The sequence below is a fragment of the Engystomops pustulosus genome, chromosome 6 (assembly GCF_040894005.1).
Source record: "Engystomops pustulosus chromosome 6, aEngPut4.maternal, whole genome shotgun sequence".
NCBI lineage: Eukaryota > Metazoa > Chordata > Amphibia > Anura > Leptodactylidae > Engystomops > Engystomops pustulosus.
In genome coordinates, this window is record NC_092416.1 from 145,910,763 (window position 1) to 145,937,613 (window position 26,851).

The 26,851-nt window shown below is 41.1% G+C and overlaps 1 protein-coding gene across 2 annotated transcripts in view; it reads right to left on the reverse strand.

Moving 5' to 3' along the window:
- RIMS4 (regulating synaptic membrane exocytosis 4) overlaps positions 1-26,851 on the reverse strand; it is a 143,518-nt gene that overhangs the window by 71,279 nt on the left and 45,388 nt on the right. The window contains exons 2-3 of one of the 2 annotated variants that reach the window (XM_072111657.1): positions 4,572-4,710; positions 2,077-2,169 (exon numbers count right to left, since the gene is read on the reverse strand). In XM_072111657.1, coding sequence (XP_071967758.1) covers positions 2,077-2,169; positions 4,572-4,710 — 232 coding nt within the window. The remainder of the gene's footprint in view (positions 1-2,076; positions 2,170-4,571; positions 4,711-26,851) is intronic. The other variant, XM_072111658.1, reaches the window with a different exon arrangement.

A 26,851-nucleotide genomic window follows, 5' to 3' on the forward strand; every position in this document is an offset into this window, starting at 1 on the left:
AATAGTATTTGAAGAACAATATGTGTGAAGAACAACTTGCAGATGTTGCCAAACATCTGCAAGTTGTTCTTCACACATATTGTTCTTCAAATACTATTGCGGAGAACACCGTTCTGCGCGCATGTCTCCGGAACAGATCGCAGATGTTCCCGAACATCTGCAATCTGTTCTGCACTGTGTTATTTCACTGTGCTCGTTCAGTTTGTAATTTTACTGAAAAATGCTCGGGTCTCCCATTGATTTCAATGGGGCTCGTTACTCGAAACGAGCACTCGAGCATCTGGAAATGTTTGGCTCGAGTAACGAGCACCCGAGCATTTTAGTGCTCGCTCATCTCTAATTATTACCAAGCTTTCCCAGGGAAAGATATAAGAAATGAAGTGAAATTCCTGCCATATCTGATAGAAAGAGGGAAGCTCTATAATATATTTAGGTTTATATGATGTGGAGCATGATTTTTGATGCACCCCTATAGCTATTCCATTGCAGACATGCACTCATGTACACACATGACTGTACAGTATATTGACCCTACTGACCATGATTTTGCTGGAAAGTCATTCCTATGGTCCAATTGAACAGTGATCAAAACAACTCTTTGGATGATCAGTGGTAAAATTATAAAAAGCATTAGATTTTATATTATATCTGAAGCTACTGAAGTTACTTCTTTAGAACATGCTGCTACCCAGGCACATCGCTTAAAATGACTTCCTCTCTGCAATGACAGGGAAATTGATGGCGTTATGTCATCAACAGTAAATTGCAGCAGTTTGTTAAAATTATTGTTTAACTCGCTGCCTGACAGCCTAGAAAATAGCTCATCCTTATTTTACAAGGAAATGGCAAGCAGGTCTTCAGCCAGAAAAATGCTTGACTTCTTCAGCTTGGCGATCCCCACTGTTCCCTGCTTCACCTGAAAGGAGTCATGAGCATTGATAAACTGATGAATAAACTCTGCAAAATATGGACATTTCACCTACAAGCCACAGCAGAACTGGAATCTAATGAGCCATAATTCAAAATACATAGCTGAACCCTACAGATAGTATTTTTATTGTACAAGTCTTCCTATATGGGGATGAAATACCCAATGGGCCCCATAGGGTACAGGGACCCCCGCAATGCATTCCCCTGCATATAAGGCTACTGCAGTTGCGGCTACAATATTTAAAGCAAACCTGTCATCAGGAATGTCATTTTTAGATTAGTTTAAGCTACCTGGCTCCCTTCCAGCAGTAGCGAGTCCCTGGGGAGGGGGCAGCTGCAGCCTGTGTGTGCCTGTGTCTCCTATTGCATTCTTCCTCTACTCCTCACCATCCCCCCACATGGCTGCTCAATGCTCAAGACAGGAAGTGGGGTGAGAGCTGCATGAGTCCCTCCTGGGACTCATCCCACTCTACTCACAGGGAGCCAGGTAATATAAAATAAACTATTGTAAACTACTGAAATGATTCAGAAGGCATAACATCAGCACAGCATAGGCTATTGGAACCTGTCACCAGCTAAAAATGACAATCCTGGTGACAGGTTCGCTTAACCTGCTATGGAAAAACAGGTACTGGATCCCAAGAATTTGTTATAGGAAATAGAATCTATACTCCAACAAAAACAACAAAATCTTAATTTTAGTAAATAATTGTATTCCACGTATTGTTATTCTTATACCTTCCCTATATATTGTTTTCTTCCTCAAGAACATGAAAGTAATACATGTGCAGCATGATAAGTGTCCATTGTCCAATGCTGACTTATAAGAAGATGCAGGGTCCAACAATCTTATGACTTGTCTGAGGATGCATGAAGAGTATAACACATAGGTTTTCACTACTACTTCCACTTATTTAAAGCTTTATATGTACAGTATATGTAAAGCAAAACATTTAGCAGACAGCATGACATTAGATATGAGGTAGTAATCCCAATGAAGGCCATTTCAATCAATAGCCACCGTGTATGAAGGGCAAAAACAATGTAAAGAAATCAGCATGCTTGGGTACAAAGCTGCACATTACTGAGATCCACAGTAATAAAAAGCATGACTTGACAATGGGGTCCATCCAGCAAGTTACCTACCTGGGGTCCATTGTATCCCCCAAGGACTGATTCATGCCTGGTGCTCCCTGCTCGCTCCCACTGGGACAGAGTTGTTGGTGGTCAGTACGCTGCCTGTATGAAAAAAGACTAGGTTGACAGGAGATAGGAGAGTTCCCCAATGTCTGGCACTCCTCTCCCGCCTGCCAACCTGTTACGCTTTCTGTTTCATACGACTTGTGCCTTCACCACCAGTAAATGATATTGCTAGCAGGACAGAGTAGAGTAGCACCTGGTGCATGCCAGACATTGGGAGATCCACCTGGTTACATTAATATCCGAACCCAGGCACGTAATGTCCAAGCCACTCAACGTTTTCCAACAAAGAATAATGTATATTACCAATGCTATATGTGTGTAGTGACAAATCCCTATGCTGGTAGAGTCTTACGTGAGCTGGGTGAAAGGGGTCAAAATGGACAACCATTGCTAGTGTAGTGCGGCAACTATTACCTAAAGCAAAAAATCTTACAATAAATTATTAAACCAGTGAGTGTACACGTCGAATATCTTTATTTGACTTGTAATTTGGATTTCCCAGAAGCTGTCCCCCTCTGCAATCTACATCTATAGTTTGCATTCCCCTCCATGATTTTGGGTAGAGACCTAGGTGCTGTGAATCACTACTTTCCCTCTCCACTACATAGTGTTTCTATTTAATCTGACACCTCAGTGAACTTCTGTCCGTCTTGCTAGCAGGATGGAATTCAGCAGAGATTTCAGACTGAAACTAGGAAGCGAAGGGAGGTGGCATGAGTGTACATCTTGACAGAAGTGTACGGCACACGTCGGGGTTGGGTGCATGGAGATAGCTCACGGGCTGAGCCCTCTCCATAGCCGGTAAGTCTTTGCTGCATGTTGCAGCAAACACTTACCAGTAACACCCGCAATCGGTGCTAGCAAAGCTGGACTCCAATTAAGGAGTAGAACCATCTCAAGGAGGATAGGAAGGTAATGGACTGCATGTGAGTTAAATATCATTGCTTGTGACTGGGCCAGGATTTACAGCAGAAGAGAATGGGGTACTAGGTCTGGACTATGGGAACACTTAGTAGGTGAATACTTTTTGTGTATTTAATGGACCAGTTTATACTTTACAGAAAAATGTCAACTACTAAAAAATGTTTTCCCTTAACCAGAATTTTTTTTTATTTTAGTAAAAATCTGAGAATTATTCACAGATAAGCTCATTAAGCGAGAATTTAATGTCAGCTAGCTCCCATCAACTTACTTCTGCTTCAAGTTAATTGCATTGTCCATTCTTTAAAGACGACATTAAACTGATAAATAAATATGTCACATTTGTGAAAAACATGTATTTTTCACATGATGTCTATACAAGATAGTCATATTATCTGGTGGATTCACAAACTCAAGCTCAGAGCTATAGTCGCAGCCCATGATCGCTATTTCTGCACTCAAGCTCAGAGCTTTATACTTCCAACAGCCAATCAGTGGTGGTGGTATCTCCCCCCTAATCTGATATTGATGTATTTAAAATAGACCAACAATATGCTGATCCTAGAAAACTCCTTTATTTTTGGGATTCCTTGCAGGACCTTGGCTTCACCAAGTTAAGGGTGTCTTACCCTTCAGTCCATCCATAACCCTGATGCCCATATAATCCATTTCCTCGCTTCTCCTATGCCTCTCCTCTCTTTCTCTCCACCCATTGCCCAGCGAATTAAGTTTAAAGTATTAACCTTGCCACATACTTCTCTAATCAGCCAATACAGTCCCATATGTAATCTCCTTTTCCTCACAAGACCACCTGCTTCAATCTCCTACTATCCGCTCTTCTCACAACCGTCTCCAGGACTCCCATGCATCCCCCAATCTCTGGAGCACAATAACCAAAACTGCTATACTACGTCACCTAGTATCCCCATCTACCCTCCCATATAGACTTTGAGCCCTCAAGGTCACAATACTCCTTCACTTTCTCTAGTTTTTGTATTTTTTTGACTTCCATTTGCTCTCATCTTAATGTTGTATATGTGAGACTCATCATACGTATATAAATAATATTAATAAAGATGAAGCAATAAATGGAACGTTTGAGTAGACAAAATAATTTAGTGGTTTGATCTCTATGGAATTTACCCTTACCAACTGAATCTGAATTTGCTGGGAATGTGACTTAAAATTTGGGACAATTCTGCCATATTTGGGACTTTGATCTTTTTGATTATGATCTTATAGGTTCTACAAGCAAGTCACCGGGGCACCAAAAAAAATAATAAAAAAAAATAAATAATATAATAAATCCTGATGACAAGCAATAACATACAAATAACCTCTTGGCCTTTGTTGTCCAACACAGGAGAAGTCTGAAGATAAGAAATTTTAAACTGTTCTGGTGGTCAAATGAAAAAAGGTATAGCAGGAATCTATTTGCAAAATGTTTTTTTTCTTTTTTGAAGTTTGGATGACAAATTAGATATAGCATATAGACAGATAGAGGGTTGATGACTTACTTTCCCTCCGACCCATAGCTGTTCATGCTGTCTTCTATTGATTCATGGCTTGCTTGCCTTACTGTTCGACTTGGCATTTCGACAGCGAGTCCAGTTTCAGTACTACGCTGAATAGCACCTTTAAGTTTACGTCCATCTTCTGAAAGACAAGAAGCATTAAAATTATTTTACATGTTGTTCAAAGATAAGAATTATATTCTTATTTAGGAGTGCAACAACCAAATGCCTCAGCTGGCCACTGGAGATAAACATTAGAGAACAATGTATGTATCTGATCACATAAAATCACAGCAGCCTCCATGTTGGATGGAGAGGAGCAGAAGCCCATGGAGGCATGCTGTGATTTTATGTGAGGCATACAAGGTGTACATTTTGCAAATGTTAGAGGGTAAAAGACCTTAAATGACATCACTCTGGTCACATGACATGAAGTGTTGAATGGTGAAAAGGAGGCATGGGACATGGCAAGGAGCCGTTGGACTCGGCCAAGCAGGTCACGCTCCCTCTGACTTGCTCTTTGATCTGTCTGTATGTCATGTAAGATAACAAAGTTGATTTTATGGGGATGTGAGCAAAACAATTTATAGCTAAAAGAAGGATGGGATTTAGTTAAAAGGGCTCTATGAGAACCTGTCACTGAGAACCTGTATTTGTGAAAAAAGTGGTAACAGGTTCCCTTTAAAAACATTTTATTACAAGAACAGTAGGCATCTGATTCTCCTTACATTGTCATAAAAGCTAATATTGTATGACATCTGATATGAATTCTGTTTATTGGGGGTTCAGTATTTCCCTGCATTGTACTATCTATTAAAACTACAAATTTAGCATCTCAACAGCAAAAACCTACATTAAACTTTATTATTCTACAACACCACAACCTAATAGAGAGGACTGTCAGTTTTAGTAGATTATTGAATTTCCATTTCTAGAGTATTATTTTCTGAGAACTCTGCTTTGTATGGTTCCTGTTATTTCTTCTAAGACTGCATTAATAAATACATGGGTGTTACTCAATGTCAAAGGGGTGTAGGGACAGTATATTCAGAAATTCCTTGGTGGAATATCAAAGATACAATGCAGTGTTCTAAGAAAAGATGATAAAAATTGGTATATTATGGGTAATATAAAAAGTCTTCTTTAATGGGATATCCAGACCTTAAAATATTAATGACGTATCCTAAGTGTAAGGCCTCAATATCAGATTGTTGGGAATCCTACACCCAGCTCCCCAACAGATGAGCTGCTGACAAACAGAGAATAAAACAGAAATCAGACAGCTTCATTCTCTATATCAGCGGTTCTGAACCTGTGTGTGGCGACCCCTTTGGGGGTTGAACAGCCCTTTCATAGGGTTCACCTAAGACCATCAGAAATAAGTGTTTTCCAATGGTCTTTGGAACCGAGACGCTACAGGGCAGAGTGCTGGCTCCCACCTCCCATGGGTGGCAGAGGAGTATGGGAGCTTTCAGGACAAGAGCATGGTATGTATGATAGGAGATCAAAGGCTGCACCGGGTAAAAGGCTTCAGAGGCCTATAGCTAGAGATTCATTATTGTGACTACTGGCTACAGAGGGCAGAAACTGTGACTACTGGGGGGATCACTGTGACTACAATTACGAATCATAGCAGTAGCAAAATGACAGTTATGAAGTTGCAACGAAAATTATTTTATGCTTAGGGGTCACCATAACATAAGGAACTGTATTAAAGGGTCATGGCATTAGAAAGTTTGAGAACCACTGCTCTATGTAGAGGCTGGATTAAGCTACTGCATTTTAATTCCTAATCAATTGAAAAGGAATTGATCTGCAGTAGCCTGATTTGGCCACTACAAAATGAGGGCTGCTGTTGGCTTCCTTTTCTCTGCTTAATCTGTAGGGCTGGCAAGTGTTACAACCCACCCAATCTGATACAAAGGAAATATTTCATAGATATTATATCAATCTATTTTGTGTGAAATACATTAGATGCATAGAGAACCCATAGTATAGATAAATTATTATTATTATTGTATAATTATTAGGACTAATTTCTTACTCAGATTCATACGGTCATTGTCATTAACCCAACAAAGTAGATGATGGCATAAATCCAAGCAGAGCCTCTTTTCTATTGTGAACACATGGAACAAACAAACAAGAAAGAACAAGCTTCAAAATGCACGTGCTGATCCTTCATGTGGATTGATATCAAACACTAACGAGTAAAAAAAAATCAATAAACAGAGGAAGGAGTGTAATAGCTTTGTTAAAGTAATCCAAAAGCGAATCAACGGAGAAATGCACCAAGGCTGGCTGTGTCTGGGGACCGCTGCACCATGCCCCAGTTATGTCATTTCCAGCTATTTATAACCAAGTTGGGAAAAAATTCTTTCACTGTGAGTTAAAATATGCATGAATTGGATTACAAAAAAAATAAACTAAAAAAGGCGCATTGCATTTTCTACTTGTGAAATCTGAATGGGGCTGGTGCAAGAGGAGGAATGTCTCCGGACAATGAAAGCTATTGCATGGTGCCAGACCACTTACCCCCACTCAGAACCTACCTGACACTATATAACTTCATTAGCATATCAGTAGTTTAGGAATGGGAGGTGTGATTAAAAAACTGCAACGGCACCAGACTCAATGGAGTGGAGCCTTTTGATGAATGCAATGATTTGGTGGAGGGGATTGACAGTGAAAAAAGATGAATATGCTCGTCCTAATTACATCCAACATTAGGACAAGCATACTCATCCTGCATTAGCCCAAGCATACTGGCACTGCAAGCGTATCAGCACAATATATGTGTATAAATATATGTATTCCCAGAAAATCCTCTTTAAACTAAGACCTCTGTTAAGTAAATGCCAAGAAAATACAAGTACGGCAAAATGATGCCATCAATTGTTCGCAGTTTTGACTTGGTGGCCTATCTTTAGGATGGTGGGGGCCTACATTCATACCCCGCACTAATCAGCTGGCACAACACAGTGCATAGAGCCAGAAACAGGTGGCTCCATGCCCTGTGTAGTGGTTGGGTACAGTAACTGCAGGCTTGGCCCCCATTGAAGCTTTAAGAAATACTGAGAAAATTGATGTTTCACAGATATATACCTCAGCCTTCAAGTGCAATTCTGTCTGGCCTGAATACACATTTACCTACAGACAGCCAATAATGCAGACATATTCTTATAATATCCAACCCTTTGCAGCAATCACAGCTACATGCTGGAGTCCTTTTACTTCTATAGTTTAAATTTTGTCTCTAGATGAAAGCACTGAGATATTTAATGGGAGAAATAACTCAGCCATGGAGACAGTATCATTGTGTGCTCTGATTTATTCTGTCAAAAGGGAAATATGACAAGTGCCACATGGTTATATATAGATCTAACGCACATGAAGAATGGAGCTGACGCCTTTCCTTAGGTTTAGTTAAATATCATTTCCACCTGAATCTTTGTTCTTCTATCAGTAAATGACTTGTTCAGTCTGAGAGAACTCAAGTCTTACTAATGCTATACGAGTAAAGCGGAAATCTGTAAAATATTAGTTCTATAATATCTTAGAATTCATCTAGGACATTTACAACATTGTATTAAAAATGCTTAGCTACTTCTCTTTATTTCTCTTGTACTGATTTTAATTTTGTTATGAATATAAACCTAAAGCATCCCTCACATTCCAACAAACTTTGCACATATCAGTAGTCCAGTGTGTTCACACGAGAATCAGAGTTTATGGACATTATCTGCTTTGTACTTCTCTCCTCAGCAGGGCTGGATTAAAGGAGGGGCTCCTGGGGCTCGAGCCCCGGAGCCCCCACCACTTTAGCTTTTTAAGGGGCCCCCACCAGTTCTGATAGTCAGCGACTTAACTCAGCCCGTGGCAGACCACATCGCAAATAGGGGTCTAGGATGTCAGCTGTGTTAGTGAGACACTGCTGGCGTCCGATCACTACATGCTGCCGCCAAAACCGTGCATCGACGATCTCCCCCAGTGATAGGAGCTGTGTCTTCAGTGGCCGGCAGCTGCTTGAAGAGTGAGGAAGAGCCTGCAGCGTCGTGGGATTACTGGAAGGGAAAGTGAGGTAAGTATGAAGTTTATTATTTTGTGGCCATTTTCTACAGGGGACTGGCGGCTAAATTCTACAGGGGAGCTGGTGGCTGTATACTAAAGGGGGCTGGTGGCTGTATACTACAGGGGGCTGGTGGCTGTATTCTACAGGGGGCTGGTGGCTGTATTTTACAGGGGGCTGGTGGCTGTATTCTACAGAGGGCTGCAGGCTATATACTACAGGGTTTGGCAGGCTATATACTACAGGGGGCTGGCAGGCAATATACTACAAGGGGCTGTCAGGCTACATACTTTCAAAAACATTGTTGAAAGGGCCCCCACCAGCAGCGCCCAGGGGCCCCCACCACCCTTAATCCGGCCTGCTAATTTGCAGTCCTCTCTGTGCTAGTGGGTGGAGATGTAGCAGCTGCGACTCACCCTTCTCCTTTAGAACTTCACACATTTCACACATCTCCGCAGAGCGTCTATGTAGTCTTTAGTGATGTTCCTTCCATCTTGCTAGCAAGAGGAATTCAGCAGAGTCAGTGGATAATTTATATTGCTAAATTTTATGTGTTCCCTTACGCTACTGATTTAGGCAAAGTTTTGCAGGTCTGAAGGGCTCTGGGGCCTCATTCTCCTGGTCCTTTGACTATGTAACTGAGGGATAAGTACAAAGGGAAAAAATGAGAATAAGATTTCCCTTCTAACAGAGTACGTTCCACATTATTTTCTATGGTGTTTTATGTTATTGTGTTGATATAATTTTGTTGAAGCTTGTGCTCAGCGAAATACACACCTGGTGGTGAGCATAGTGGGGACATTTTGGAAAAGCAAAAGTGTTATCTTTTGCGAACAGAGCAAACAAAAATTCTTCTCCACTGAAGTTGGGAATATTATGGCCACTTGATTTGACGGAGGGCATACACACAATAAGGCACAGTGGGGCACATTTATAAAAAGCAGTGCAAACTCCACTATGTGCCGTCTGTACTATGTGCAGTTTGCCTCACTAATCTGTAAAGTGCGCCAAATTCATGAATGGCCCAGTCTTCATGAATCTGGCGCCCCCTGCATTTTTTTTGGTGCAATTTGTTCATGCTGCAGAATTGTGGCGCAAACTCTGACTAAGCAGTAACACGCTCCTTTGGGTGTACATTTTTTCTGTCTTGTCAGACACAATGCAGCCGTGACTCAAAACTGGCGCAGACACTGTATAAATACATGTGCAAGCAGTTTGCATGTTCTTTCCAGTGCAAAGTCAAACTGAAAAATTGCAAAGCCAGTATAATAGAGCTGGGCCGTTGTATGTTACAATTTATATGGTTTTGTTGACCTTTAAATTGAAGATGTTTAAGCGCTGCAATATCCTTTGCCCTTTATATTACAATCCTTTTTAAGAGAAACACTGCGTCAGTGCCCTCGCCGGTCTGAGTACGCAGACCTCTGTGACTGCATGGCTATGCTGGAAATAAGTAATATCAAGCTGGTGAAGACCAGAGAGATGGAAGTTTGCATTTTCAGCTGCCCTGAGTGTGACACTGAGTCACTTAACACACGCACTCCTGGCTCCAATAGTAAATGTTCATAAGCAATGCCGACAGATGGGCTCTAGGAAAATACGCCTAATTTATCCATGATATTTGGATACACTCCACTGCAGAGCTACAGAATTGCTAAGTTTTAATTGCTACCTATTACAAGAGGCATTTTACTCACATGAATGATGTCATTGGAAATGATGCCTCATTATCCGTGGACAATAAACAGGTTGGTGCAGGTGTCACATATTACACTAAGTCGCTCTTCAGAAGACAATCTATACGTGAGACCTCTAGAGCTCCTAAGGAGTCGCTTCAGAATTATCCCGCAGTGCTCTAGAAGAGTATTAGAAATGCAGCTTACAATACCCCAGGCTTCACAAGGAGGATAGTAATATCGGTGCTCAGGTAGTCTGAGCGGTTGCAAGGAGGCGGAGGGAGCTTGGCTGCATGAGCTCCCTTGCTCATCATAGGGTAGACCGTGGAAGAATAAAAGGGATTTTTGAAACAATAGTGAATGCTATAGAACACTGATGGTGAACCTTTTAGCAACAAACTGCCCAAACTACCCCCTTTTATGTTGCAAAGTGCCAACATGACAATTTGAGCAGTAACCTATTGATCTCTGCTGTATCACAAGTTTCAATGATATTGGTGTCCTCAGTACACCAATACAATATAAAGCAGGAGACATTTGGATTGTAGCTTCCCTCCTGGGTCCCCTGAAGAGGAAGAATCAGGGGACCCAATGATAACCCATCTCTGTCCACACCTTCTCGCTCCTCCTGTAGTCTTGGCAGCCAAGTAGGTGCCACCTTAAAATAGCACAGAGCGTGGCGTGTCATAGGCTGTCTTGAACTACAGGAGGAAGCCTTGAGTCCTATCTGGTAAATTCTGTACTGGGTGCCCACAGAAAGGGCTCCGAGTGCTACCTCTGGCAACCGTGCCATTGGTTCGCCACCACTGCTATAGAAGCTACATTAGCAGCAATGGAACCATTGTAAAGTAAAGAACAAGGTTCTGTTTGTGGTTTGTGGGGCATATCTAAGTTGACAGGTTCCCTTTAAATGGCAGTCTTGGCTGCAGGGTAACAAATGGAGAAGAATTCTCATAAATGAAAGCCAAGGGTGATTAAGACTACCATTGGCTCTGGGCTGTATGAATATTATAGCCTCTATATAGTCTGGAATTTACTTCCTACATATGGTGATAGAATCAGCTTCTTGGGGAATGGAGGAGGCGTCCCTTATGCCTGCTTTCAATCTGCGGTTTTATGACTTTCGAAGATCCTGAAATGGCTCTTGTGTACATGTGTATTGAGGACAGGAAAAGATGTATGAGGATTTCATGGGTGAAGGCTCTTCTGAGTATGAAATTTAGTGAGTGGTTTGGGTGGTCATGGCCCCATAGAAGGCTTGGGCCCCATACTACTGCCCACACCCCTTATATTCTAATCCACTACTGATGAAAGCATTGTGTAATCTAGTTGATTTCAAACTACTAATGTCAGTCGGTGGCAATTTATCAAACAGGGGCTCTGGTTCATAGAGAAAGTGGAATATAGGGGGTAATATGTATAGTTTATTTTGAATTATTTTAAATCCGTTTTGTACTGTATTTGGACTGGAGAAGCCCTTTATGCTTTACACACAGTATTTTCACATCAAAAAGACATAAATATTTGCAAGTGTTCAATATTTTATTTCACCCCCACCTATTTTTTTTAGATGGTTCAGGTTTAGCTGAGGTCTTCATAACTTATGTCAGAAAACTGGTGTAAATCATAGGTTAAATATATGCCGGCTACAAGCTGTTTCTGAGGCACAGGCTGCCAAAAGATGTGCCAAATGCATTACTTACCTAATAAATTAAGCTCTTCCTATTCTGGCACCCTGGCAGACACTATTCTTCATGAATTCTCCCCATTGTGTATCCTTGACCACATAACAATTTGGTTGCTATCTGAACTAGTATAGAACATTGGATTTGATGATGAAGCACAAGCAGGGTTAAAAGTGAAGTTTTATCTTTAATGATTTTTGTCTTGTTAGGGAACTGATTCGATTCTGATGCCCAATGCTGGCATCCTAAAAGGCAACCGTTTACGATCTGTCAAGAACTGCTTGAGATGAAAGGGACTGAAACGCGATCGATTTTCTGCCAGCCAATGTCTCCTGTAGAGCTATTTCGGGTAGACCACAAACGTTTACAAACATCCTACGTTAAGGAGAGGAGTTATCAATATCCCAGATCCAGCAGGAATAGGTTCTCCTGTGATGGCACGGGCCTGCTATGACAGGCTGCAGATGGATTCCCTCCTACAGAAGATACTGGGGACATTAACCTCAATTGTATCCTGTTTCCTCATACAGAACATTCCCACACAGCAGATGCGTTGTCTAATTGCCGCTTTGTATTATTTTTTCAATTTTGCAGAGCTTGAGTTTTATGAATACCTCCAAGAAAAATCATTTCATTATTTGCAATTATTGGATTTAGATTCTTAAGCTATGGAAGTTGGAACTGCTGATATATGCAAACATAAAAATGCACTGAGATACAAAGAATATAGTAATGTTATAAACACAGGGCAACACAACACAGTTAAGCCATAAAAACGGTCAGGAGACTCTTCAGTAGTTGCTTCCTATAAGTAGGTGTGAGGGTACAAAAAGTCTCAATTATACACAAAAAAAAGATACATTGTGCAATGTAAAATTTTGTGAAAATTACTCCATTATTTCACTCATTATAAAACTCCTCCAATCTATGCATAATTGATTTGAGACAGTATGGCCTGATTATTTTCTGGACCTACAGATGTTACAAAGTATTATTTGACATACACTGGAGATCAAAATTAGAGAACAACACACAACTTCCTAAATTTCAATTGTAATTACGGTATATTGAGATAATTGTAAAAGAACACTGATCAAAATTGGAGAACCCGTTAAGGGGGTGTCCACATGTTGCAGTTAAAATTGCATCTCAATCAGTTTTAAGGTGGCTTTAGATGCAGTTTCTTATTTTAGCAAATTAAAATCATGAACTGAACAGGTGAATCCCATTTGTTGAACGGGTTTCCGCTTCAAAATGAAATTCACCTGTTCAGTTAATGTCTTTCACTTGATAACAATGCAGTTTGAGGGATCTTTCAAATTGGAGTTAGACCTCAGATCTGTTGGGCATCCGTTGCATTTTTTCTCCTTTGTGTCTCCAATTTTTTTCCATTTTTCTCCATGTCCGCAAAAAAAAACCTGATGGTTTAACACTGCTTTTAAAACATCACATCTGGTTTTTCATATTCATCAGTGAAAAAAAAACGGATGTTTGATCAGTTTATTTTGCACACCAATTGCCTTCCCTGATCCACATACATGAAAAATAGGACAGGTTACATAAACTGGATTAGTGAAAATACAAGCCAATGTGAAAACAGCCATTGAAAACAATGACTTTGAGAGGCCTCCGTGGAAATTATTGAACCACGGATGTGAAAAACAACGAACCCTTAACTGCAACGTGTGGATGCACCCTCAAACTGCTGCAAATTATTGGTGTTAATCTGGCACCTGGTGCTTATTTCAAAAAAGGAAAAAAGAAAAAAAAAATAAGCTCACAGTGAATGTAACAGCACCAGAATAAACTGCGAGGACGGGTGCTGGGATTCTAAATCTTTGGTCTGGAACCAAGAAAATGAATGCAAAATAAAAATAATACAGGCGCTGTAGCACAACAGTTCCCGCACTCCAGGTAGGAAATTTGAGACAAAAAAAGGAAAATAAATTGGGGGTCATGGTGGGGGAAGATGAAGAAAGGGCCAATCTATTAAATATCATATTTTCAACCGCCTCAACACCTCTAAAATAGTCAAATCACCAAGCCCAGATGGTATACACCCCCGAGTTCTGCATGAACTATGTACCGTGAAAGACAGACCATTATCTTTAATATTTGAAGATTCCCTGAGGACTAGTTCTGTTCCATAGGACTGTTACATAGCAAATGTGGTGCCAATATACAAAAAAGGATCAAAAAGCGATCCTGGAAACTACAGACCTGTGAGTTTAACTTCTGTAGTGGGGGAAATATTTGAGGGGTTTGTTAGAGATGCTGATACAGTGCCACATAAAAGGTTGGTTCATAAAATGAGACTGCTGGGACTAGGAGAAAATCTGTGTATTTGGGTAAGTAATTGGCTTAGTGATAGAATACAGAGGATCGTCTTTAATGGCACATTCTTAGATTGGGTTGACGCTACCAGTGGGGGGCCACAGGGGTCAGTATTGGTGCTGCTCCTTTTTAAGAGATGGGGGAACTTGAATACAATGCCATAATACAAAATTTGGGGTTATTCAGTTTAGAAAAAAGACGGCTGAGGAGAGACCTCATTACAATGTACAAATGCCTAGAGGAGAGGAGATTCTACCATCACCATAGACAGGGGGTATCCTCTACACCTAGAGGAGAGGCAGTTCTACCATCACCATAGACAGGGTGTATCTTCTACACCTAGAGGAGAGGAGGTTCTTCCATCACAATAGACGGGGACATCCTCCACACCTAAAGGAGAGGCAGTTCTACCATCGCCATAGACAGGGGGCGTCCTCCACACCTAGAGGAGAGGAGGTTCTACCATCACCATAGACAGGGGGCATCCTCCACACCTAAAGGAGAGGCAGTTCTACCATCGCCATAGACAGGGGGCCTCCTCCACACCTAGAGGAGAGGAGGTTCTACCATCACCATAGACAGGGGGCATCCTCTACACCTAGAGTAGAGGCAGTTCTACCATCACCATAGACAGGGGGCATCCTTTACACCTAGAGGAGAGGCGGTTCTACCATCACCATAGACAGGGGGCCTCCTCCACACCTAGAGGAGAGGAGATTCTACCATCACCATAGACAGGGGGCATCCTCTACATCTAGAGAATAGACTGTTCTACCATCGTCATAGACAGGGGGAATCCTCTACACCTAGAGGAGAGGAGGTTCTACCATCACCATAGACAGGGGGCATCCTCTACACCTAGAGGAGAGGAGGATCTACCATCACCATAGACAGGGGGCATCCTCTACACCTAGAGAAGAGGTGGTTCTACCATCACTATAGACAGGGGGCCTCCGCCACACCTAGAGGAGAGGCGGCTCTACCATCACCATAGACAGGGAGCATCCTCTACACCTAGAGGAGAGGCAGTTTTACCATCGCCATAGACAGGGGACATCCTCTACAGCTAGAGGAGAGGCAGTTTTACCATCGCCATAGACAGGGCTCTACCATCGCCATAGACAGAGGTTCTTTACTGTAAGAGCAGTGACTATGGAACTCTCTGCAGCGGGAGGTTGTTATGGCTGATACTTTGTACATGTTAAAGAGAGGCCTGGATTACTTTCTGGAGAGCAAAAATATCACGGGTTATGGGGAAAAAATATTGAATTTCTAAAGGTTGGAGTCTTTTTCCAATCTATATACTATGATACTATGAAGATACTGTTCTAGTAGCATGGTGTACGCCTTACAAAAAATCCATCAAATGTTCATCAATGGAGATTATATTATTTCTGAAAAAAAGTGAACATACATTGTTCTCTAATTTTGATGTCCAGTGTAGGTGTCACTTGGATAATCATTATTGCCTAAAAATCTATAAAATATAAGTAGCGATCACTAATAAAGGGAGGACTTTTATTGTTCTTTCCACACATCAGCTTCAATCAGACACTAATAAATGCATACATTCTGGGCAACTTGTCAAAAATCCCAGATCTTATTTTGAAAATCTGGAACGATTTACTTTATATTTGTTTATTGTATAAGTAGCAAACCATCTGGCCATCAGCTCTGTGGCGCGGGATCACACGTTGAAAGCCGCAGCCATTGAAACGCCAGCTGTAGTTGTGGCAATGTAGCCTGAGATATGTGCTTTACATTATGCTGATCAGACCATAAGAAATGAAAGTCATCTTACACAGATGATAAATTATTTATATCCTACACGTGTTGTACAAACACTAAGCTTAACCATGTGAGACAATAAAACCTAATTAAAGACATTAGAAGCTGGTTTTGTTTGCAGAGTGCTGCCAAGCTGGGCAAGCGTGCCTTCCAGATGACCAGGAAACGGGTTATTGAGCCAATATTACCAAAGATTTCATCTGGAAAGTGGACGTGATACTTTGTACAATTACAAGACCTTCATTCCACTACATCAAAACACATAGTTGTAGCAGCAACATTGATATATAAAAAAATCTCTTTGCTTATGTATTTTAGAATGTTGTGTCCTGATTTATAGCTACTGAAAATAAGCAAGTCTTGTCTGATAAGATGAAGCAGAGTGGTTAAGGTCCCATGCACACAAACTATTTTCTCATACAAGTGCTGTTGATAGTGAGTCTATACTGAAGTCTACTGTGTGTTGATCCAATCTGAGAAAATAGCAACGCGCACTCTGATCACCGAGTCACGCAGAAAATTCACCCATTGAAGTCAAGGGGTGCATGAAAAAAACGGGCAACACTTGAATGTCATCCGAGTGGGGTCAATGTTTTTTATGCACATGTTGTTATAAGATGCTAAAAAAAAGGGGTAGAAGAAACATGTGAAAAAACTTGGATGACACGGTAGGTTAAAACTAAAAGAAAAATCATATATAAAAAAACAAATTTGGACAAAAAAAAAATATTTTACAGTTATCCATGGGTCAGCCAAATTGTGATATCCATGTTGTTGCAGTCACAGATTTACCTGTAATGCAACTCATGCAATTACTTTTGGCCCTGAAGATCAGGGGCCCCACATATTGGTGGGATGTAGCCAATTCTCCCAGGTCAGTTATTAACAACAACAAAAAAAAGTTTAATAGAGAATCTGAAGAGTAGAAGAGAGATGGCCCTCTCCTTATCACTGATCTATGTATTATTTATTGTGTGCTGAAGCGGTTGAAGAGGTAGAATTCACACCAAATTATTAACGCTTCAAGATGCCTCAAGACCCCTCTGCCACGCCATTATTACAGATAGCACAGACCTAGCCTGGAGCACAGTTACAGATTTTGGATTTGGCCCTAGGAACATCACATTACAACTGTGATCCGATTACACAACCAGTAGTGGATTATAATATAGGTAGTTTGGGCGACCACCAGGGCCCATGGATGCTGGGGGGGGGGGGGCAATGACCACCTGAACAAAATGCCACGTTTGATACTGCCCTGTAGAGATAATAAACATTAAGAACTCCAGCCATGAAATCCTCAGCATATGTGTATACAAGGGGCCTTCAAGGACCTTCGAAGGTTCTCCTCAGACTGCAGAAGAAAGTGGACAGAAGGAACGGCCCTCCTTTTCCAAGTTTGATTCTAGTAACATATAAAGGAAGTCAACCCCCATTAAATAATTAGACTTCTAATGACCCACAATTTTTCCTACAGTCCAGACTCCATGCAACATGTACTATAGATCGAATACTCTGTTGGTGAAGAGAAGGCTAATCTGATTGCTTGTCCAGTGCCGGTGGAGACATAACTCCTGGCTCGGACTGGCCCACAGGTGAACAGGTGGATCCACCAGTGGGCCCCTAAGTTAAGTGGGCACCCAGCCCCTGGACAAGATACTCTCTCTGAAATGTATACATATATTTTGCATAGAGCATCTCAACTATCCTATGTATTTATATGAATAGATTATGTAACAAACTTATAGCTATGGCGGGCCCCGAGATTCAATTTTACTGGTGGGCTCAAGGTATCCCAGTCCGACAATACATAACTCTGATGATTTCCATTCTGGTAAATGTCGTTTTTACAAATTGTAGAAAAAAAATTCTTTATTACAGGGGCACAGATGAAAGAGTATGAAGGTACAATAATGCTTCAATGTACTTGACCCCTCCATTCTGGCACAATGATACACGGGGCACCACTGACTGGCCTAGGGAGTCCTGTGCCATGTATGTAGTGGTCATGTCTGAGGCCTGTGATTGATTGCAGTCATCACCTGCCCCCTAGCAGCACATCGCAGAGAGACAACAACAAGCAGAATTATGAATACAGCTCTGAAGTTTTTACAATTTCATCTGTAAGATACAAATTCAATGGATTTTTATTCTAAATTATACCGATAGTGCCGTTCGGACTTGACAATTATTTCCGGACAGGTGTGCGGGAGTTTTCGCCATAGGCCGCGGCTATTATAAAATCCCAGTGCTGCCACACACATAATACCCCCAGGCGAAGGCTTGCACCGAAACGCGCGTCGGGACTTTAAACCAGACGAGGGTATAACACTGATCATGGGTATGTGCAATATATTTCCTTCACTTTCTATGTATCAAGACATGTTATAATGTTATTGGGTATGTGCAATATGCTCTCTTGCACCATTATGCAATAGGACATGGTTCAAGTATGTGTCCTTGTCTACAGGTAACATATTAAGGAGTGCACTTTTGGAGGACTGTACCTGGGAGTTATATATTTTGCGCACTTTCAAGCACTTGACACTTTTTGTGTAAACTACGATAGCAATATCCCGACCACCTGCCCGCATACGCACTATGCACTTACATCTCACTACTGCCTCCTATTTAGAGGCTTTTTGTCATTTACCTACATTACAGTTTTCTCATTGTCTTGTACAATAATTTTGACATTTTAAATAGGAATTAGCCCCATGTATCACCCTGTACCATCTGCTTGTATTTCTGTAGTGTCCTTGTTTCTCTTGATCAGATCAACCTGTCATTAGTTTTTAAATGTTTGTTCATTATTTACCATTTCAATAAATATGCATTTTTGGCTTTTGTGTTCCTTACGTATGTCACAGCGAGGACGCCGCCGCCTCGTCACATGACGTGGGGTGCAACTGTACGGGTTAATTTAGCCTACTCAAACTTGCGCTCACCTTTCACTCAGGACACAAATTGAGCCTAAATCACGCCTCATACAGCTCCAGCACCAGAACCAGACCCGCTGCCACCACTTATTGCATTTATACTGGGACCAATAAGTATCCCACTCTACATCAACTCTTCCTCTCAAGCAGTCACCTTGTCACACCACTAGACATGCATACTCAGCTCTCTAGCAGTCACCTTGTCACACCACTAGACTTGCGCACTCAGCACTCTAGCAGTCACACAGCTAACCACACCTCACAAGGCTATGAGTTCGCAGAGCATACAGGGACCAAAATTAAAGTGAAAAGCTTTAATTACAAAAAGTTGATCAGTGCATAAAAAAGATATTAAAAACAAAAGAATTACAAAATAAAAGGACACACAACACTGCAAAACAGTTATAAAATAAAAGGGGAGAAAAATAACAGAAACTTACAACTTAAAGTAAATCCTGATTCCCTGGAGGTGGGAGAAATAAGGAACACACTCAGCTATATTCACTGCCATACCGTAATGCTAGATTAGGAGCGCACTATATACACAGGTAGAGTATAGTTACAGCTTAGTTGGGGTGATCTTATTGTTAATGTTTGCAACATTAGACTCACTAAGCCCATCCCACTAATATCATTTTTGCCCTCTACCTTATGTATGCAGCTGCATTATTAGTGTTGATTCTAAATTATACCTGTAAAGAACTTGAAATAATAAAACATTGGGATGTGCATTAATCAATTCTGTTAATCAAAAGGGGAAAACATTTAAAAGTAAAAAGTTTGATTTATTTTTCTTTGTATTTTTTGTTATTGTTGCTTTTTTTTACAAACATTGAAAAATACAGTTTTATCGATTAATCACAAGGAAATCTAAAGAGGAGAGAATGAAACAGTAAAGAACATTTTCTGTCACTATTTTTAGGTATTCACATTGATACTTGTGAATACCCACAATGTGACATTAACAAAGCTCTGTGAAATAAATTGGCTACATGCTACTTTTCCAATGTAAGCTGCGGGATGCATCAGATTTACTAACCAGTGGGCTTAAGAATAGGCAAAAAAATAAGAAACAATTTCTTGGCCTGGATAACAGTGATGACAAGAAGCTTGAATGCTCATTATTTATTCATATCTATAAAGAGTGAGATATACAAAGTTATTGAATCAAAATTGAAGAATACCCTTTAGCCCTATGGAGATAAGCTTCACCTCATTATATTGGTGGAAATACAATAAAGGTCACAATTTGCTGCTAACCCAGAAAATGGCATTAACACCTCCAATAGGATTCAGGTAGATGTAATGTCTCGAAATATGCCCTCATTTGAATAGAAGCAGCTTTTTTACTATGGTGCATTTCTTCTACAGCATTGTAGCCCTATGCAATACAGTTGTGTCCGGGTGCATGAATTGCGCATGTGTCAGCAGATGTTCACTGAAGCTTGAACAGGTTTTCCTGGATAAAAGTATTGATGACCTATCCAAAAAATAGGTCATCAATATGAGATTGGTGGGGGTTCAACACCCAGGACTTCCACAGATTAGCTTTCCTTAGCAACTGATTAACAGAGACTAGAACAAGAAGAAGACAGCTCCATTCACTGTGTAGTGGCTGAACTGAATCAATGCAGTTTATCTCGTATTTAAATGTATGAGAGAAGATCTTGAAGTACTGTGGTCTGACCACTACACAAAGAATGGAGCTCTCGTTTTTTGGTCTAAACTGTATTCAGTCCATTGCATTTATGATGTGTAAAGTGAAGCCTCCTGGGTTTTACCTTGTCATAAAGAGATTACTGCCCATAAAATGGCTGCAGAAGGAGGGTCATAAGATCTCTAACTTTCCATGAACAATCGCCCTGCCAGGACCATATTAAAGTATTCATGAATATAAGATTAAGGTCTTGGCAGGGCAGGGCAGTTGCTCATGGGCAGTCAGAGATCTTATGACCCTCCATCTGCAGCCATTTTATAGACAGTAATCTCTTGCTGATAAGGTAAAATCCAGGAGGCTTCACTTTACATATCAAGAAAGTAATGTAAAAATTTAACAGTAGATGTATATAAGTAAATTACCTAATACCCTGCCCCCCACACTTACACACATTACAAAATACATGAGTTGGAGTGAGCTCTACCACTTTAATATGATTTCAGTTGTGTTGCTTAGCCAACATTGTTGTAGACGGGAGTATTAATCTGACCTTATACCATCTCTGATACTCCATTCACATCCAGAGCTGCACGCTTATCCTTGCCATTATATAATCTCTGATACTCCAGTCATATCCAGTGTAGCACTCCAGTCAAATTCAGAACTGCAATATTCTATCATCTTAGATGAGTGCAGTTCTGTATGTGACTGAAGTATCAATCTACAGTTATATCATCTATGATACTCAAGGTACATCCAGAGCTGCAGGCTCATATCCGCCAGACAATCCCTTGTTTTGGGGGATGAGAAGAAGACCATGGTTATTTAGTGGGAGAAGGGGAGATATCAGCACCTCAGACACAGGGATGGGAACCCTCTGCAGGTGGATGTGTACAGTAATACATAATCCCTTCCCCTGGGCAGGGCACACATTGGAATAACTGTGTGGGGGGGGGGCTGTGTGGAATAAACATCATACCACTGCAGGACGGCCTTCAGATGACACCAACCTCTATAGCGCCCTTGAAAGGAGAAACAGCCCAGCTACAGAACCAGGGGAAAACAGTGTGAACATGGGTGGATATAAGAGCAGTGCAAATTTCTGTCTTTGGTTTGGGATTTTTATGTTTTTATCAACCCATTCTATTTTGTTATAGCTAAGAGCAGTTATTAATTATCTGGGTACTACAGCTAGTATATATTATCTAAAGTACATGCAGATATGGGGCCAGTAAAGTTGGTAAACTATCAGGGCCAAAGGGAAAGCTCACCTGATGCCACCTACAACACATCAGGCACAAGATGTGCAAACTTAGGTTCCAATATAGAACCCTGCCATGTACCTGTATGGGATTCTGATATTTGTAATGGGTATCCTGAATACTCCAATAATAAACGTCAATGAATAGATGTTTGCTTTAAAAGTATAATATTTCAAATTACATGCTAATTAAACACAAAAATGGCTGTGGGCACAGGTTTAGTTAAGGTCAATGGAGAAGAGCAAAAAGAGTTGAGTGGTCCCTAGTGGAGGTGTATAGGCAATTAAATCTTTTTGGGGGCATGTACTGCACTTTACTAAGTGTAACACTGTCCCTTAAATTAAGGACCCTTTACTGGACCTTTATGGATTAATGTGTTAGTTGTATTACTGCATTTTTCACCTTATGGTTATGCCCCGAATTGGGCTTAGGGTCACCTCTCAGTGTGCCGCTGGTAATTATGCCTTTGGCTGTGGGAAATCTTATGGTATAAATAAATCCTTTCATTTCACTCTGTAGATATTTTGGAAACAATAAATGTTTATCCTAATCTCTATTTTTGTTCATTATTAATAAACCTGAAAAGTGTGCTCCAGGAACACTAACACGCAGCGCCTGACAATGAGAGGTGAGCGATGTGACCTAGCAGGGGGTTGTGCATTGAGGTCTGGCGCAGAACATGTTCCTCATTCAGCTGCAGCACATTGCTCCCGCTGATAGTACTGCTGCCTACTGGATCTCAGAGCTGTTTAGTATTTGTACAGGAGCACTGAGACATCTTATTCTCATTACAATAATTAATCCTATCATTAAAAACAATCGTTGATCTCTTCTCCACAATCTTTATTCCAGGGTCTTGATTGTCGGGGAGGGAAGATTAGATTATTCTTTTTTTTAATTCCCTTTCTAATTACTGACACAATAAATAACATCTCAGTTTGACAGGTAATGAAGGAAGAAAATAATATATGTTCCATTCGTAATGGACCTGTGCCAAGGGAGACAAGTTCTGTGTAAGGCAGTGCCATGGAGGAGAAGCTGTAATAAGGACACCAACCTCTACCCTTAAAGGGGTGTTTCTATTAATTTTAGCAAATAAATTTTATGGTTTGCATAATTAAAACGTATACAATTTTTCAATATACTTTCTGTATCAATTCGTCACGGTTTTCTAGATCTCTGCTTGCTGTCATTCTGTAGGAAGCTTCTATGTTTACTTCAACTGGACAGAAATCTGTCCATGGTCACACATGGCACGGCTCGTTACATCCCTGGTCATGTGATGTCACACAGGTGCCCGGCTCATTGTATCCCTGGTCATGTGATGTCACACAGGTGCACGGCTCATTATATCCCTGGTCATGTGATGTCACACAGGTGCACGGCTCATTATATCCCTGGTCATGTGATGTCACACACGTGCTCGGCTCGTTACATCCCTGGTTATGTGGTGTCACACAGGTGCGTGGCTCGTTACATCCCTGGTCATGCGATGTCACACAGGTGCACGGCTCGTTACATCCCTGGTCATGTGATGTCACACAGGTGCACGGCTTGTTATAACACACAGCTCTCATTACTTGCTGTTACTAACGAGCCGTGCAACTGTGTGACCATTGACAGATTTCTGTCCAGTAGAAGTAAATGTAGAAGCTTCCTATAGAATGACAGCAAGCAGAGATCTAAAATAACTGAAGAATTCATACAGAAAGTATATTGGAAAATTGTATAACTTTTCATTATACAAACAACAACATTAATTTGCCAAAATGGGAACACCCCTTTAAAGAGGTTATCCTAAATTATGGACAGTATAGGGAATAGCAAGGTGATCCGTGAGGTTTCCAACTATTGGAACCCCACTGATCAGGAAAACAGTACCCTTAGTGGTATCTAACTACCGAGATGGTAACATGCATTACACACATGAAATGTCAACACTTCTGGTCTGGCAGATACCAAAAATGTCAGGGACCACACTATGAGCTTCCTTTCTGGGTCTCATATATTCAATTTTATACATGTACCCAGTGATTTTCTTTAGTATTTTTTATCACAAAATTATCATGGCAATGGCTAATAGCAGTCCGCTTTCACTTTCTGTATATACTGTAAACCCAAATTCCACCACTACACCATTAGAACATCCCACATCTGTTTCCACAGGTAAATGAGCTCATACAAATGCTTCTATAATGCTATATGATTATGCAGATTGTCTGTATAGAAGAAGAGAATCCCTACAACCGTCATATTGACCAGCTGTGTAATGAGGCATCCAATGGAGCATGTCACGACTGTTTTTGTAGGACTGTTTATTTATGATCTGAGTTCTCAGAAAAATATCTATCTCCATCCGTACAAATCAGAGGCATACAGAATACAATATGGTGCTACACATCGCTTATTCCAGCTTGTTATCAACATGCTAGACTTTACTGGGGAGTAATGGTGGTGATATTTATTGACACTTAGTTTTCTAAGAAAGAGTTATAACTTCATAATAAACCAATAGTATTCTAGGAAAGGGTTATACAATTACACAATTTGCTGCGGCATCACGGCCCCATAGAGATTTATAGGACTCAACTCGGTTGTCCTATATTTTTCCATTCTTACTGTGCAGCGTTTTGCATTCAAAGGAGAGGGGAAGGGTGAGGAGTGCAACTGCATCTGGCTGTATATGTTCGTGTGTATCTTGCAGGAAGCAAGCCATTACTTATGATCTGTCTGACATAGTCAGGGGAGCGCTACTTACCCTACCATTGGCCATAGGAAGTGATTGCCCCCTTTGCATCGGTGGGCAGGAATAGGAATCGCAATATCATATGCAGCCCAGGCTATGGGCACATTCCCAGTGCAATGATTTGAATGTGCCTAATGTCACGTGCATGAGGCCTAAAGGACAGTAATCTATCTAATGGCCCAGAAAACATTTTTTGGCAGCTTTTTCATTGTTGTTGTGCTATTTTTCTACACCACAATCTAAAAATTCATTTGACAGGAATGAGAAATCAAACTCTCCAAGAGTATCTTTAGCCTTAAAAAAATAGAAAGTGTAGCTGAATGTATGAAACTTGCAGTATTTTTCAGAAATGAATAGTGCAGGTGATAAAAGTAAACTTTGTAATACAGGTCATTAAAGGAAAATACATCTCTGTTGTCAGGATCAGTGGTAGTGGATTCTCTGAACCACCGCGGATGATGACCTAAGCCACCACCTGGGAACGGAGTGTAAGTGGTACCCGGTTTTCACCAGAGTCTGCTACAAAGTGGGTTGTACTTGCTGCAGTGTGGTACCACCAGGTCGTTCCACAGGTGCGACTTTGTCCGCGGTGGCGGCCAAGGCGAAGTACAGAATGGTAAGGCAACTCGTGGTTAGGGACAAGCAGGAGGTTGACAGGCAGCATGGAATCAGAGTCAGGGACGTAGCTGAAAGTTAGGACAGGGAGCACAGCATCGGAGTCAAGAATGGAATCGAGGTCACAACAGGAAATCACTATAAATGCAGAGGACATAGGAACAAGCTTTTTCAATGGCAGCGAAGCACAAAGATCCGGTAGGGAAGACCAGAAGGGGCTTAGAATTTATCAAAATTGGCAGCCGGCCAGAGCCAATTATTGGTGTGCTGGCCCTTTAAACCTCTGAAAGCCGACGCGCGTTTGCCCTAGGAGGTGGGGACATGCACGCCGAACCGCAGGAGCCAGTGTGGGAATGCGGAGAGGTAAGCACAGAGTTGTGGGTCCAGGGGCACAGACAGGACCTGTGAGCCAGGTCGTGGGTCGCGGGGGCACCCGTGACATCTGTCCTATTTTTTGTCTCCTTCATTCTCCTTCCTTCAAATGTATATTACATTTGTAATGAACACTTGTGGGCTTTGTGGGTTAATTCATTATGGGCAGTCACTTGAATCATCAAGTGCAATACTATCCAGGCCTGTAAGGAGTTGAGCTTTAGCTACTTCGCCTTTGCTGTCTGTTGTGTACAGAATAGCTTTCAGATACACTGCTCACTGTAGGGGAAATTGGGTGAGTAAAATTGGACACAGAAGCATTTTCTTTTAATTTTACCATTTTCACCAGAAATAAAATTAAACAGCTTCAAAAGTTTATTCGTGAAGTAACAACCCAGCTGGCAGCTGTAATACTCATATAAAAGTTGTATTCCATAGATAGCAAAATAGCAATGGACTATTTTTTGTGCCTACTCATCAATGCCAAGCACTCCTGCCAAACCTTTCCAGAGATGAGAGGAAACACAGGTGCAAAGGTAAAGCAATAAGCCTGCAAATATTCAGGGCATAATGTGAAGCATAATGATCATATTGTCACTAAGAGCTGGAGGGATGCAATAGATGGGATACATATAGTAATGCCTTGTTACCTGGCAACTACTCGCTCTCAGCTCTCATTGTTAATGACAAGTGACAATGGTGCTTAAGTAGCAAAGTTATTTGATTGCACTCTGGCTTTATTCCTATTGACTACATAGGCACATTGACAGTAAATTACGTAAATGATGACTATGAATAGTCAGAGATGCAATGCGGGTATGGCAATGGTTCAGCTACATATACTGGATTTAATATACAATATTGTAATCATTGCTATTTAAAGGGATGCTAATTCCAAAATCTAAATCACATATTCAAACCAAGTAAAATATTAGCGAGACAACATCTTCTGGGGGCTCCTCAGCCACTCCAGTAGTTCCATGTTTGGTCCCCACTGCACTGATGGTTCTTTATGTCCCCCAACAACCCATGAAACACTAGGGGCAGTCTCTGATCCGATAATGGGTTGTAGCAGTGACACCCCTTCTCCATTTATTGGCTCTAGAGTCTCCTGTGTTGTTGGGAGACAAAAAAACAGGA